We start from the raw sequence: 16,118 nt of genomic DNA on the forward strand, positions 1-16,118 counted from the left end.
AATTAACGGTTAAAGAATTTTACATTTAAGATAATTCAATTAATAGTAATTTAGTTTGAATATTAATTGAACCGATTATTTGAACACCCTAAAAATAATAACTATAATTTTGCATTAATTTTTACTTCAACCAAACTTCCTAATCTCTCCATAAAATTAATTAAATATTTTTAATATTAAAATTAAATATATTTAACTAAAGTTTCATTTTGTGTTAACCGTATTTCTATTTCCTTTTAACACGTATTATATGAAAATGATGGTTAACGTAATTATGTTTGATTTATAAACTTAAACAATATTATTAAATTTATATAAAGTAGATTGGATTTAATTATTAAAAAGATATAAAATTTAAAATATTGTCGTCTTGTGTCTGCGTTACGTTTAAAAAGAAGTGGGGGTGGAGGAGGAAAGTGCATGGCAAACGAGCGTGGTTTATGTTGAAGGAAAAGAGAAAGGGGGAAATCACAAAATTCGAAGTGGGAAAAGGAGAGCTATTACTTATAAAAACAGTAAATAAAAGGAAAAAGAAGAGTAGGATTAACCCTCGTGACCGCCCCATTAAATTATAAGACATTGGGAATCTCTAATTAATTGAGATTTGAGAGTGATGGATCAATCTTTCATCACACGTATGCGTCAAAAGCTAGAGAGACAAACACTCTATTTTTTCCATTTCTATATTCCCATTTTTTATATGGTATCAATTATGTTTCTCTATTTATACTACCTCTGTATTTAAAATTACACGACTATATTTTAATTTTTAATTTTTAATTATAAAACAAATTTAAGGATAATTATAAGGTGGATATTAAATCTTAAATATTTATTTATTTATTTTTAAAAATAATTATTTTAATACGGATATCTAAATCAATTATTCATTTTATTGAAAGCTTTATTATTATATTTACGGATTAATATTTGAGATACTTGCAATATACTTTTATCTTATAATCAATTTTAAAAATTATCGTGTGCATATTTGTAATATTTTATTATATTCATATACAACACTTGTCAATCCCGATCTTGTTTATAAAATCTAAAAATTCTACTTGTAGTGCACTAAATATTGTTCTTATATTTATAAATATAATATAAAATTAAGGCATTGTTTAAAACCCATTAAAAATAAAATCACTGAAATTATTTTGAGCATATATAATAATCCAAACTAAAAGATAAATAATAGGATTTTCCCTGAAAAAGTTGAAAATAATTAGATAAGGAAATTTAAAATTTAAAATTTATTATTTATAAGATAATTTAATTAAATTCCATACTTAATTTTAAATAATATATCAAACATATCTTATAACTTAAATTATGTACTTAATTTTTAATATTTAATTTTTCTCACTCAATCAACACTTAAATCAATAAGAAAAAAATCAAATTCTAATATTACAAAAAAAAATCCGACCCTCACCATTTTAAGTATAGATTAAAGATAAAGATGGATCCCATCCCCCTAATCTCATGCACTTGGTCACCTATCTAGAGAGACAAACATATTATTTTTTAATCATTATTTTAATTTATAATAAAAAACTTTTTTTATTAGATTAAGTGAAGATTTTTTATTGATTAAATAATTACTTAATTTATTAAAGAAATGAGCTTGTTGAAGAAAGAGAGTGGAGTATCACATGGCATGTGAGCAACAGCAAATACCCTTCTTAACCATGCTTTGACTCTCGCTGTCTATTTCTTTCTTTCAATGACCCAATGCCAAAAACTGAAAAACAAAAAAAACAAAAAAAAAGGGGAAAAAAAAAAGAAAAGAAAGAAAGAAAAAGAAATCCATAATTTTGTTTCTCTCTCTAAAAACCAGAGCTCAAAGCTCCATCTTTTTTTTTTCTTCTCTCTAATGGAGGTGCTCACACCCTAAACACCTTCTTCCTTTGTCCCCTCTTAATCTCTTCCTTATATGAGAACAAAAAAAATCAAATTTATCCACAAAAAATGAGACCTTTCTTTGCCTTAGGGACTTACTTTTGCCCCCTTACTCTTAGCTTCATCGCCACCTTTCTCGTCTATGTCGAAGCTGTTGGTGTTTCTTCTTCTTATTATAACAGTAAAGATTCTCAGTTATTGCTCAACTTTAAAGCTAGTTTGGCTGACCCATCTCTTCTTCAAAACTGGGTTCCTAACGGAGACCCTTGTAGTTTCGATGGTATCAAATGCCAAGACTCCAAAGTTTCATCGATTCAACTCAGTTATATCCCTTTAAGCACTGATTTTCACTACGTTGCTGCTTTCCTTTTAGCCCTTGAGAATTTGGAATCCATTTCTTTGTTCAAAGCCAACATCTCCGGCAACATTTCTTTCCCTTCTGGATCCAAGTGTAGCTCCTCGTTGAACACCTTGGATCTATCTCAAAACACCTTGTCTAGTTCCCTTTCGACTGTTTCCAGCTTGGCTTCTTGCTCGAACTTGAAGGTTCTGAATTTATCAAGCAATAGTCTCGAGTTTGCAGGTGATGAATCCAGGGGTTTGCAGCTAAGTTTGCAAGTCCTCGATATGTCTTTCAACAAGATTTCCGGTGCGAACGTGGTTCCTTGGATTCTCTACGGTGGTTGCAGCGAGTTAAAGGTCTTGGCTTTGAAAGGAAACAAGATTACCGGCGAAATCGATGTCTCGAATTGCAAGGAATTGGAGTTTTTGGATCTTTCATCCAACAATTTCTCGACGGGGATTCCTTCATTCGGAGACTGTTCGGCTTTGGAACATCTTGATATCTCCGGCAACAAGTTTTCAGGCGATATAGGCCGTGCGATTTCTTCATGTGTCAACATTAATTTCTTGAACCTATCGAGCAACCAGTTTTCGGGTCAGTTTCCTACTTTGCCAGCTTCCAATTTGCAGCGTCTTTATTTAGCTGAAAACGACTTCCAAGGAGAGATTCCTCAGTATCTCACTCAAGCTTGTTCTTATCTCGTTGAGCTGGATCTTTCTTTTAATAATCTATCTGGTCTGATTCCCAGTGGCTTTGCTTCTTGCACTTCTTTGGAATCATTCGATGTATCAAGCAACAACTTCACTGGTAATCTCCCTATTGGGATATTCCAAAATATGAGTTCCTTGAAGGAGCTTGGTCTAGCTTTCAATCATTTCTCTGGTCCATTGCCTGAATCTTTATCAACTCTTTCAAACCTGGAGGTTTTGGATCTCAGTTCAAACAACTTTTCAGGGCAAATTCCGGATTCTTTATGCGAAAATCCCACAAACAGGTTACAAGTTCTGTATTTACAGGACAATATCTTATCTGGGTCGATTCCAGCTAGCCTCAGCAACTGTTCTCAGCTTGTTTCACTCCATTTGAGCGTCAATTATCTCACTGGAACCATTCCTTCAAGCTTGGGTTCTCTATCAAAGCTTAAGGATTTGAAGCTTTGGTTGAATCAGCTCCATGGAGGGATCCCTCAAGAGTTGAGTAAAATCCAGACACTCGAGACTTTGATTCTTGACTTCAATGAACTGACTGGGACTATACCTTCTGGTTTAAGCAACTGTACCAAGTTGAATTGGGTCTCGTTGTCGAACAACCGATTGACGGGCGAGATTCCGGCTTGGTTTGGCAAGTTTTCGAGTCTTGCGATTCTCAAGCTCAGCAATAACTCTTTCTATGGAAGAATCCCACCAGAACTCGGAGATTGTAAAAGTTTGATATGGTTGGACCTTAATACCAATAACTTGAATGGGACTATCCCTAATGTGCTTTTCAAACAATCTGGTAAGATTGCTGTTAATTTCATTGCTGGGAAGAGGTATATGTATATCAAGAATGATGGAAGCAGAGAGTGCCATGGGTCTGGAAATTTACTTGAATTTGCTGGAATTCGATCGGAAGATTTGAATCGAATTTCGGATAGGAACCCCTGCAACTTTACAAGAGTTTACGGCGGTCACACACAGCCTACCTTTAACAACAATGGCTCCATGATTTTCCTTGATCTTTCGTACAATTTGTTGTCTGGGACTATTCCAAAGGAGGTCGGCTCGATGTCTAATCTGTTTATTTTGAATTTAGGCCACAACAATTTATCTGGAGCCATCCCTCAAGAGATTGGCAACTTAAAGGGTCTTGGCATTCTTGATCTTTCGTACAACCGGCTCGAAGGGTCGATTCCACAATCAATGACTGGCATTTCGATGCTTAGTGAGATTAATCTGTCAAATAACCTTTTATCTGGTATGATTCCTGATGAAGGTCAGCTGGAAACATTTCCGGCTAATAATTTCTTAAACAATTCGGGTCTCTGTGGTGTACCTCTTCAACCCTGCGAAAAAGATCAGGCAGCTAGTTCGAATGCCGAGCATCGAAAGTCGAACCGCAGGCAAGCTTCTCTTGCAGGGAGTGTCGCAATGGGATTGTTGTTCTCTCTGTTCTGCATCTTCTGTTTGATTGTAGCCATTGTGGAAACGAAGAAAAGAAGCAAGAAAGATTCTGATCTCGATGTTTACATTGATGGTCTTACTCATTCTGGAACTGCAAATACCAGTTGGAAGCTAACCAGTGCACGAGAAGCATTGAGCATAAACCTCGCTGCATTCGAGAAGCCCCTACGGAGGCTCACGTTTGCCGATCTTCTTGAAGCCACTAATGGCTTCCATAACGACAGCCTTGTCGGTTCCGGTGGTTTCGGTGATGTATACAAGGCACAACTGAAAGACGGGAGCGTTGTTGCGATCAAGAAACTAATACATATCAGTGGCCAAGGTGACCGAGAATTCACAGCGGAGATGGAAACCATCGGGAAAATCAAGCACCGGAACCTTGTTCCGCTCTTGGGGTACTGTAAAGTTGGCGAAGAACGTCTTCTGGTTTACGAGTACATGAAGTACGGAAGCTTAGAAGATGTTTTACATAATCAAAAGAGAACCGGGATCAAACTGCAATGGGCTGCAAGGAGAAAGATCGCCATTGGAGCTGCAAGAGGACTTGCGTTTCTTCACCATAACTGCATTCCTCATATAATTCATAGAGATATGAAATCGAGCAACGTCCTGCTTGACGAGAACTTGGAGGCTAGGGTCTCAGATTTCGGGATGGCAAGGCTTATGAGTGCAATGGATACGCATTTAAGTGTCAGTACATTAGCTGGTACCCCTGGCTACGTTCCCCCTGAATACTACCATAGTTTTCGATGTTCCACCAAAGGCGATGTTTACAGTTACGGTGTAGTTTTGCTCGAGTTGCTAACAGGGAAAAGGCCTACGGGTTCCGCCGATTTCGGGGATAACAATCTTGTTGGGTGGGTGAAACAGCAGGCTAAACTTCGAGAAACCGCCGTCTTTGATCCCGAGCTCATCAACGAGGACCCAAGCCTTGAGATGGAGCTTTCACAACACTTAAAAATAGCCTCAGCTTGCTTGGATGATCGACCATCGAAACGACCAACGATGATTCGAGTAATGGCAATGTTCAAGGAAATACAAGCAGGGTCCGGACTCGACTCAGAATCAACCATCGGCACCGACGATGGCTGTTTTAATGCTGTCGAAATGGTAGACATGACCATTAAAGAAGTCCCTGAAGGTATGTAGTAGCCAGTAGATAAATCCAGTTGAACCAAATTTTCACATGAGATTCTTTTAAGATATGAAGAATGAAGCTCCCACAAAAAAAAAAAGGGCCATAAAATTGCCCCCCCCCATGTATCTTTACCATTTGATGTATGTATGCATGCAAAAGAAAAAAAAAAACAGGCTGTTTTAGCTTGTTATAAATGTGTAAATATACACTTCCCAGTTGTTATGCTGTTTTATTCCTCATTTTTTTTTCTTATAGAAAAACTTTGTTTTATTAATTAGTCTTAAGTGGATCGTTTAAAATTTTACTCTCTATTGAGTCTCATCTCGATAGGCATCCGCATTGTTGCCATTATTATCAGTGTAGGGGGGCGTGAGTTTGCATGCATTGAAATACATTATCCTCCTATTTAAGGTTTGAGGTATATGATAAATAACCTAGTAATTTAAAATTATAAAAGAATAATTGTCTATTTATATATTTATGTTGTGTTCCATTAATTTTGCACTTGGCTATTGAAAGTACATAAAATTAAAAGAATTAATCACACCTTTTTAATTAGGAAAAAGCCCATTTACTCATTTTGCTTGATTCTTTTAAAGTGGAAATTGGCCGCCTATTTTAACTTGATTACCAATACAATTATTTTCACATAGAACATGTGGGATAAATTCCAATAGAATTCAAGGTTTTACCAAATTCCAAGGTTCTTCCTCGTTTTCCAGATATAAATTTGAGTATTATTTGTCAATTTCCCCCCTTTTCATGCACTGCACGTGCTCTTGCATTTGGGTGTTTTTTTAGTTATTATATTGGTGAAGGTAGATTTTAGAACTAGTATAATTAATAATTATATAATTAAGAGATAAATTTTAGTGGGTTCAACACTAAATTTAATATTGAATAAATATAAAGTAAAATTAAAAGGTTAAAAGTTTTCACTTTCTATTAATCAAAATCCTAGAAGGAATCATTTTTATGTATTGTAAAATGAACATCACTTTAATCATAAAAAAGAAGAAGTTAAAAGCCTAATGAAATTTATATATTTTTATCTTTGATTAAATTAGCATTTTGATCGTAGAACCTACTTTTTTTTTACACAAAAATATTTAGAATTATCCATAACCCCTCTCCAACTCATAAATAGGAGAATAATGCGTTTCAGCTTAATCGAACTCACATCCTATTACATTGGTAACAATATCCATACCAATCGAGTTAAGATTTAATCGGCACAAAAATACCTTTTTTTTATAATAAAACATATCATTATGAGATTTTTTTTTTGTCTTTTTATATTTTATATATAAACCTTAAATATTATCATAGGATCAAATTTTAGTTTGTTGTTTGTTTTTTAAACATATCAATTCATTAAACGATAGAACAAGTTACCATAAATAAAGGAAGGTTCAAAAAAGACCTGAACATGATGTATTTTTTAATCAACAGATAAAACTGAAAAGAGGCATTGCATCTTTAATAGTTCAAATCAAAGAGAGTAAATTGGTTGGGCAGATCTTGTGCATGAAATTTGGTGTTTTGATAATTTGATTGAATTATTATTATTATTTTTTTGTATATATATATAAAGGTGGTCACACTTTTGCTGAAAATAGGGTGAAAAGTGCTCATAAATCTGTTAATCCTGCTTCTTCTTCTTTTAATAAAAATAGAAAATAGAATGTAGGAAGAATTGGAGCAATTTGATGAATCTACTAATAATAAATCATAATAATATATTTTAAGGTACTGTCTTGAATGCAACCTTGTTAGAATACGTGATATTTGTATTTAAAAACGTTTAATGTGGTATTTTATTACTACTTCGTATGGTTATCAAAGATGGAGTATCAACATTACTTTATAAAAAACATCCTATTGATAACCTATTTTATTTTATAAAACTATAGTTTTAATCATTTACCGGTTGAATTAGAGTGATATCAATTCATTTAGGCATTTAAAACATAATATAGATTATATTCCGTTATTCCTTGCTACCTACTTCAATTAATAACCAAATAGTACCTCTTCAGATCAGTAGCAGAGCTAGAAAATTTTTTTAGGAGTCGTTATTAAATTGTATATTTCTACTATCGTAAAAATATAATTTTTATTATTTTAATAAATTAATTTTTATTATTATTTTGAGAACCGAAATATAATTTCACCATTACTAATTTAAAATTTCATAATTTATAAATGGGGATTGGAGACCCACCAGCTCCCCCTAAGTCCGCGAATACGTCAAATAATGTTGGAGTATTTTTTGATGTGTGATAATTTTTCATAAAATGATAATGATAGCTGTATATGATATAGTTTTCATAAAATATATATTTCTGAAATGATATAGGCTTTGAATTATAAAAATTGCCCTGATTAAAGCTTGATTTGAACTGACCAAACCTAACGGATGGTAATTAACAAATTATTTAATTAGCCGATCATATTTTAGCTTAATCAAAAGGAGGAGCCTTGAAGGTCGAATCTTATAAAATATATAAGTTCGGTTTAAGGAGTTGTTAAGCGTAGTTTAATATCTCAATTTAAGTTTAATTATTAATAAATATTTTTACAAATGTAATACTTGATTAAACCTCCACTCAATTAGTTAGCATTATTAATTAAATCAAAAGTAAGCGGATAAGTTAGGGGCAGAAGACAAGGGTGGGGCAGTGTAAGGGGGCAAGAGGGGCAGAAATAAATAAAAATAGCTCAGCCAACTCTTTTCTCTCTCAGCCAAGCAAAAAGCAAAGTCAGTGGGGAAGGGGGGGTGGATCTGATGTGCCCACGTGCGCTTACAGGGGGTGGTCCCCCAGGCGACCCCTTGCCGTGCCCACTCGGACAGCGACGATGACGCCACTCTCTTAACCAAAGCGACGGCGCTGATTTTATCTTTTTGTCCAATCTCTATTTTCCCAAACAACCCCGTTTCCCTTCCCACGCCATTTTTCTTTTTCCTTTTTTGACTCGCTCGATTTACCCGCCAATATCAGATTTTTAGTTAATTTACTTCATCTAGTTTAGTTTTTTGTTTTTTTATGATGCCACTTGAAATTGTTTACTTCCATAGTATTTGTGAAGTTTTTACATTTTAATAAAGGAAGTGATAACTTGGGATAAGGAAAGGGTGAATTGATTTTTTTATGGAGGGTTTTTATTTATTTATATAAATTAAGTCATTAAAAACTATATAATTAATAAAGTTAATAAATATTGGTTATTTTATTTTAACATCTGTAGGTATACCATTTTTCTTTTAAAATAATATCAAAAATTAAATGATATAAAATAATTGTACTTTTTTATTAACTCCAAAAATATCGAATAATTAAACTTGTTACATAAAATTTATTTATTCCGAAGTCCCTTCTTTTTTTTTAATAAACTCACAATACTATTTCTACATTCAAACATAAGAACATATATTTCATGATTATTTTAATTTCACCATAATAATAATAATAATAATAATAATAATAATAATTAATCTTTAAGTCATCTTTAATCTCACAAAATGTACAGGAAACAGCTATAGGAAAATATTAAAAGAAAGAGCACAGAGATGATATAAGCCTTCATCTTCCTTGTTCCCACGAGTTTGTTGTAACTTGTAAGTTGTTAGAATATAATAACATGGCATAATAAAGAAATAAATACTCATAGAACTTGGGATAAAATCCTTGAAATTTGGATTTGAACGTGCAGATCACGTGGTAAGGAGTTAAGATAGCGAGATAGGACGCATCTTTTCATAATTTTATCTTAATTTATTAATAACCACACTTGTTTTTTTAAAAATAATTAATTAATATCTATATTCTCCCCCTTTTTCTTTTTCTTTTTCTTTTTTTTTTGCAAAAATAAAATAATTCCATCGTACTCTTTTAACTTCTGTAACGGTACCCACAAAAGAAAAGCAACTCATAACAATGTCACTTAATGGCAAGGAAAAATATAAATCTTTTTATTGATAAATTTGTCCAAGCTAATAAAAAATATCCACATAATTTTGCCATCATAAAAAGCTAATTATTATGGATGCGGTTTATCTACCTCAAAGACGGATCGATGTTTGCTTTCATACAACCAACCAAATCATAACAATAAGGAGCCGAAATTCATCCCAAAAACTTGAGAATAATAAACACAAACAAAAACAACAATTTAAGTTGTTCAGATCTGACGGTTGTGCACTTTCAATCACCGGTTTCACTTTTCATTATTATTATTTATCATATTATTGTAGCAAAATGAAAAAGAAAGGTTTTAAGCAATTGTTGAACAGTTATACTTGTTCACCCTCAAACTGGAACCACCAAAGGCGAATTTCGAGTTTCAGATGAAGTTCCGGATGTCCAATGACTTCACATCAGGCATTGCCTCATCCTTGAATTCCTCCCTGACAAAAGATAAAATAAAAAATTGCATCAATTTCTATCACAACAAAGATTTAAAATGGGTTAAATCTCTATTTGGGGTCTAAATTTTTTTATCCAAGTTAATCCTAAACTTGACAATTGTTCCCATATTGAGACTTGGACTTGGCACCTTTTCCCATATTGGGGCTTGAACTTTTTTTATCCAAGTTAGACCTTGAACTTAACAATCATTCCCACATTAAGGCCTGAAATTTAAGGTTTTCAAGGACTAATTTGGATAAAAAAAAGTTAAAAGTCTCAATGTGAGAACAGCTGTCAAGTTCAAAGTCTAGCTTAGACAAAAAAAAAAAAGAGTTCAGGCCTCAATGTGGGAAAAATTGCCAAGATCAAATCTCAAAATGTGATTTAACCCATTTAAGAACATTTCATATATAAATGTCCTGAATACAAACTATATTACCCAGACACTTACAGTTTTCCTAAAACCCTCATGTTTGACAATTATGTCAATACATTTCGACATAAATTTGACGTTATGATCTTCTAAATGTGTACAGAAAGCTTAAAAGGCAAAAGAAAAATGAATATGCAGGTGTCAAACATATAGTAATATCCGACACTCTGAGCCCAAGTAACATGCATACCAATAAAACGTTCATCCAACATTTTACTGCAAATTCCAGGCAGATAATGATTTGGTTGTATAAACAGTGTAGATGTATGATTTGATAAATATCATCTCTCTTGGTTATACAAACTATAATAGTATAATGTTTCTCCCAAATTAACAGTTTAAAAGTTTACCCAATAGTATGACTAAAGAAGGCCATTTTTATGATCTATGCTCCAAGCAACTAAACCGATTTCATCCAACTGAAATGTCCCAGCAGCCACGCCCAAGAACTAGAAAACACTTGATGTCGCAAGCTATTTGAGTTTGACTCAAAAAAATTCAACTTAGATTCAGTTGTTAAAAAGCCAAGCTTGAGCAGCTCAAGCTATTGAGTGAGCCAAATTCGAGTATCTTAATACTATGTTCGATAATCAAACTTTCCTTTTTTACATCACATATTTTAAGATATTGATATTAAAATACTATCTTACCCTAAATATATGAACTAACTTAAAACCTAAACCCAAACCTTTTCCCACCTCTCTCAATTTGGTTTCAACTTGGTATTTTGCTTTTTCTCTATGTATTGTGTGTGTGTGTGTGTGTGTGTTTTAGTATGCTTGGATCGTTTTTCTGGCTGATTCTTAGGTACACAAGAACTTTTAACATACCGCTTCTTTTGTGTTTCCATTGCTTCAAGAGCATCCTTCTTCAGCTCCTCCAATTGCGCCTTGGCAATTTTTAGCTCCAGTTGTTCTTCATACTTGGGCAGGTCTTCCTTCCGGATCCCAAGCCTAGAAAACAGTAGCAAAAGAAGACACAAACATAACTCTCCACTTCAATTTAGGAACAGAAGCAAAGCCTAAATTTAAAACTCCTCCAAAACTCATAAGCAAATAGTAAAACGCAGCTCTCTGCTTTAATTTAGGGATAGAAGCAAATTTGGAGCTCAACAACTCAAAATCACATATTACAGCAGCCATTATGTAAAAGCGGGCGGAATGTGAAACATGCTTTGCAAAAATGGCTAAAAAAATTCATTATTTTCTGCAATGAGGCCATTTGCTGGAATTGCATAAAGAATCTAGCTCATTCCGAGTCCAATAATATAATTTGCGTGCTTTTCTATTTTCAGAAATGCCTAGTCAATGGTCAAAGGAACATATCTGGCTATCGAAAAGAATGCTTACTTCTTATTGATCTTATCAAACTCAGCAGTAAGAAGAGCCATTGATTTCTTGTCATCCCTCATAAGAGGCTTCTTGATTTCTTTTTCAACTATATCCAACGCACCCATCATCATAGCCTCAGCACCAAGTTCATCAGTGAGTCCTCTCCTTCAGAAGGTTGAAAAAAGATATGAATAAATAAAAAGATTAATCACAAAAAGATAATATGGAAATAGTCAGAAGCAGATCTTACAATCAAAACACAAGTTCAACTCAACTCTAATAGGAATTTTCCATGCAAAACAGGACTCCAATATTTTCATTCAGTGAAAGCTATATACTTCCCGGAAAGAGGAAAATCTGAAACAAACAGGGACAGCAAAGACATGCTACCGTGGCAGAAGGAGACAAATTTAAGGCTTCGTTTTGTTTCACATAAATTGCTTCCTATAAACAATTTCTGGAAAAGCTGCTATTGCGTGCTGTTCAAATGATGTGGTATAAAACATATTCCATTATATGGTTTCTTTTTTTCTGGAAAATCAGCATCACTATAAGAACTATTAAAATAATGTCATTACTATTGTCCAAAATAATAATAATGATAAATAATAATTTTGCAACATTTAAATATACACGCAAAAATATCAGAAATATAAAAGAATGCAAAACAGTTAGAAAGTGATAATTTACTAATTTTATTTATTTTTTGGCAAAAAGGACGGGCATTTGAATTCCCTTGCTGAGATAGTTTTGGCATTTGAAATTTTGAATTCCCATGACATTTTGCTTTGGAAAAATTGGTCAATGTTTCCATTGACTCTGAGTTTATTTTCTGTGAAACAAATGAGCCCTAAACTACCAAATATGGTATTCTACAATATTAAGGATTTATAAACGATATGCAACTAACTGAGAAATAGGGATTAACATACTTGGATCTTATTTCCTTCAGTGTCAATAAATATGTTCGGACATCTGGAATGCCCTGAGTTCGTGTTTCGATGGTGTATTTGATCCGTTGAGATTCTGAAAACAAGCCACCCCTGCAGGATAGACAGATATTAGACAAACAAATTATAAAGCAGTGAAATGCATGCCATATTTAAAGCACTATTTCATCTTGTCTAGGGTGACAGGATAGCATAAGGTGGGAAATGGAATAATACAACAAGAGTAATAAAAGACAGTTTACGACCTCAGATTTAAATAAGATCTCTTATAGTTACTGTTTAAAATGAAGTGATATTGAGCAAATTTGTTATAACAACTTCAAGAAATTGGTCCTTATGAACAACTAAACAAATTTTAACTACAAATTAACCAAGCTGAGAATCAGCTACTTTAATGAAAAAGAAGCTAAACCCCTTGCATGTACTGGTTTAAGAACACCAAAATCTGAGTCCAATAAGATTGGCTCAATAAGGCTTCTCAAATCAGTTTTCATAGCAATTAACTAAATATGGTCTCATTCTATTATCTTCTGGTTAGCTTCAATTAAAAGAGAAGAAACAATGGGGAAGGCATGATTCAACAACTGTAAATAATAGAAAAGGCGAGCAGTTACAATTTATAAAGTCCTCCTTCCCATAAAACATTATCCACCAGATCTCAAGCAGACATGTAAGAGCTGCGTAATTACAGAGTTTGAGAAATGTTAAATTTTGATTTTATTTCTAAAACTATTTTTTACAATCAAACATGACAAGAGCATTCAGTTTAAGCTCTTAACTGTTGACTTGAGTAATTTAATCTCATATTTTCCTCATTACGAGCACTTTTATGAGAGAACTACAGTTTTGGCCTTTGGCTTGGACCTGGGTTGGCTGATTGGGAGAGGGGGCATTGGCAAATATTAAGCACTCCTTGTACGGCAGTGATGAAATGCCTTTTTTTTGCACAATGTGGTGAAGTGCTATTGTATCGTAAAAGTTCAGGGATGGGAGCAAAGAAGCACTCTCAATCCCCGTTTCTACTTTCTAGTTTCTACCTTGTTGCTTCCCAATGTTCTAGCGATTAGCAAATACAATCTAATCTAAACTAAACAACAACAGTTGTGCAAATGCTCAAAGGAAAAGAGTGGTAGAACAAGTCAACCACGAAAGAGAGAAAAAACTTACTTTTCTCTAGCAGTCTTCATAACATTTGCATACTGAGAGACAGCAGCAGGGTCATCTGGGTCAATGGTGATTTTCTCCTTCCTAAATATTCCCAATGCTGTCTCGAATTTGTTCTTAACCTCCACAAAGATATTTTTCAATATCTCTTTTTTATCGAAGCAAAAACAAATTCATCAGTAAACCACACACAAGAACAAGAATTAGTAACAGATAACATGAGCTCAACATGAAAAAGACACTTCATCCTGCTACATTCGCATATGCATCAAACCTCTAGGTTATAGAAAATGAAACCACATCGACAATGCACCAAGGCCCAAGCATAAAACAGGTAGTCCACAGAAACATAATGGTTAGGTTCCGGGAGAAAACAGCAGAAAATCAATAAAATTAAGTCTCAAGACGAGTAACATAAAAATTAGAATTCTTGGAAATCATGGGGTTAGATAAACCTCTAGTTTCTAATTCTATTCATTAAAAAAAGGGGATAAAACTCCTAATTACACAAGAGCTTTAATCCAATGTGTAATATAACAAGTTAACTTTGATTTGGTGCAATTATGCATGTCAAACTTTAATTTTGATTCAATCTTATGCATGGAACTTTGGTTTTGATATTATTATACATTAAAAATAATAATTTCAATTAATTCATGTTGGGTAAATTTAATTATAAGTGTATGCAATAAATAAACATAAAACAGTTTCATGTTGGAAATTGTGAGTGCTCTGTGAAATTAAAATTTAATTTAAATTTACATTTCTATGTATTCAATTGAACAAAATCAAAGTTCACCTATCACATTGCACAATATTCAGGTATAGATTTGAGATTTATCCTCAAAAATAATCATAAAGTAGTTGTAAATCTATTTCACAACTTATTTATGCTAAGTTACAAATAAAGCTTTAATCCTATATTCCTATTCCTAGATTAAAACTTTAACAATAACTTATAATCCTAACCATCCATCGATATCTCCAACAATCAATAAATAAGACTGAATCAATAAAATATCATAGTAGCAGCTCCTGCATTACACAAGCATATATTTAAAACAAGCCGGGAGAAGCATGTAGTGGGGATCCAAATTAAGGTCAAAAGCAAAGCAAGCATCTTGATATACACTTACCATCTCCTTTTAAACCAGGGGGAGAAGCCTCTTTAGAGTAAAACCGGACAGGAATGGCAACCTCCTGCCGCAGAACAGCTTGACTAACATAAAGCTGTACAAATTACCCAAAGATTAATTTCTAAAAGATGCAATATCCCAGCCAAACATCAAAGACAAAAAAACATATCATACTGCGGATTAGTAAAATTAATAACATAAAATCAAAAAATCAAAATAATGTATGCTAGATTCTGCAATAATTTTTCTTTTAGCTGTTGTGGGCTTGTGGCTGAAATCGTGCTTAATATTTATCTTTTTTTTTTTTGGAAAAAAAATATAGGAACTTTTATTCCAACATTTTCTCATAAAATATTAGATGAAATCCCATAATATAAAACGGCAATTTAACACAAATGACTTCCAATTTTTAGCTAAATCTGTAAGTATAATCTAAACATCAAATTTCCAGTTCGCATAACAGATCCACAAGTGAAATAAACGAAACCCGAATAATCTGAAAAACGAGAAACGAACCTTTTGAATCATAAAGATTGAAATGAAAAAAAAAAAGTAAAATAAAGGTTCGAATTTGAAGCGGAAATTTTAAAGAAATCATAAATGCAGATCTGGAGTGAAGACGAAAGACCTGGCGAGATTTGTAGAGGAGACGGGTAGAAAACGCCATGAGAGAGTTCAATCAAACTTCTATTTGGGAGTAGGGTTTCTAGTATTTGTTTTGGGAATCTGCTTGCTGTCTGATATGCTGATGGAGTCGCGAGGTGCTTTGTGTTCGATTTTCACCGTTGGATTTACTTTCACCACTTGCTTGGTATCAGATAATAATTTTGGCGGATTTTATTAAATAGCTTTTTTTTTTCATTTTTACATGGTTTGTATTTTTTAAATTACATTTCCTACGAATAGTTATGCGATAAGGAGTCAAAATTTTTAAATTTTTATTCAATATAATTATAATAGTATCAACAATCAAAGAATTAGAAAAAAAATTTATTAGAATAAAAGAAATAAGTAAAAAAATTCCTCAATGGTCATACAAATTAATCGACGATTTAGAACCATAGAAGAGAGAAAACAATGAAAATGTAACAGCAGTGAATAAAATTTGTTCAAGAATATCCAAGCATTTAGTGATTTTTACTAATAA

The 16,118-nt window shown here is 33.0% G+C and overlaps 2 protein-coding genes across 2 annotated transcripts; one reads left to right on the forward strand and one right to left on the reverse strand.

Moving 5' to 3' along the window:
* The first annotated feature begins 1,725 nt into the window (after positions 1 to 1,725).
* On the forward strand, positions 1,726 to 5,822 carry LOC105802297 (protein BRASSINOSTEROID INSENSITIVE 1). The gene has a single exon (XM_012633860.2). It carries the CDS (start codon positions 1,975 to 1,977, stop codon positions 5,557 to 5,559), a length of 3,585 nt encoding a protein of 1,194 aa, XP_012489314.2. The 5' UTR covers positions 1,726 to 1,974; the 3' UTR covers positions 5,560 to 5,822.
* Positions 5,823 to 9,601: 3,779 nt separating this feature from the next.
* Positions 9,602 to 15,770, reverse strand: LOC105802298 (probable ATP synthase 24 kDa subunit, mitochondrial). The gene is made up of 7 exons (XM_012633861.2): positions 15,600 to 15,770; positions 14,972 to 15,065; positions 13,839 to 13,983; positions 12,654 to 12,764; positions 11,740 to 11,886; positions 11,221 to 11,343; positions 9,602 to 9,956 (listed from the first exon to the last, which is right to left on the reverse strand). Exons 1-7 carry the CDS (start codon positions 15,636 to 15,638, stop codon positions 9,893 to 9,895), a joined length of 723 nt encoding a protein of 240 aa, XP_012489315.1. The 5' UTR covers positions 15,639 to 15,770; the 3' UTR covers positions 9,602 to 9,892.
* Between the last annotated feature and the right edge of the window lie 348 nt (positions 15,771 to 16,118).

The sequence above is a fragment of the Gossypium raimondii genome, chromosome 11 (assembly GCF_025698545.1).
Source record: "Gossypium raimondii isolate GPD5lz chromosome 11, ASM2569854v1, whole genome shotgun sequence".
NCBI lineage: Eukaryota > Viridiplantae > Streptophyta > Magnoliopsida > Malvales > Malvaceae > Gossypium > Gossypium raimondii.

What these genes read in the sequence shown, in the direction of transcription:
- LOC105802298 (XM_012633861.2), bottom strand. Translation starts at nt 15,638, where the DNA reads ATGGCGTTTTCTACCCGTCTCCTCTACAAATCTCGCCAG. An exon ending in ATGAAGACTGCTAGAGAAAA is followed by an intron (nt 12,765 to 13,838) that starts GTAAGTTTTTTC and finishes TCTATCCTGCAG; the next exon opens with GGGTGGCTTGTTTTCAGAAT. An exon ending in ATGGAAACACAAAAGAAGCG is followed by an intron (nt 9,957 to 11,220) that starts GTATGTTAAAAG and finishes ATCTTTTGTCAG; the next exon opens with GGAGGAATTCAAGGATGAGG.
- LOC105802297 (XM_012633860.2), top strand. Translation starts at nt 1,975, where the DNA reads ATGAGACCTTTCTTTGCCTTAGGGACTTACTTTTGCCCCCTTACTCTT.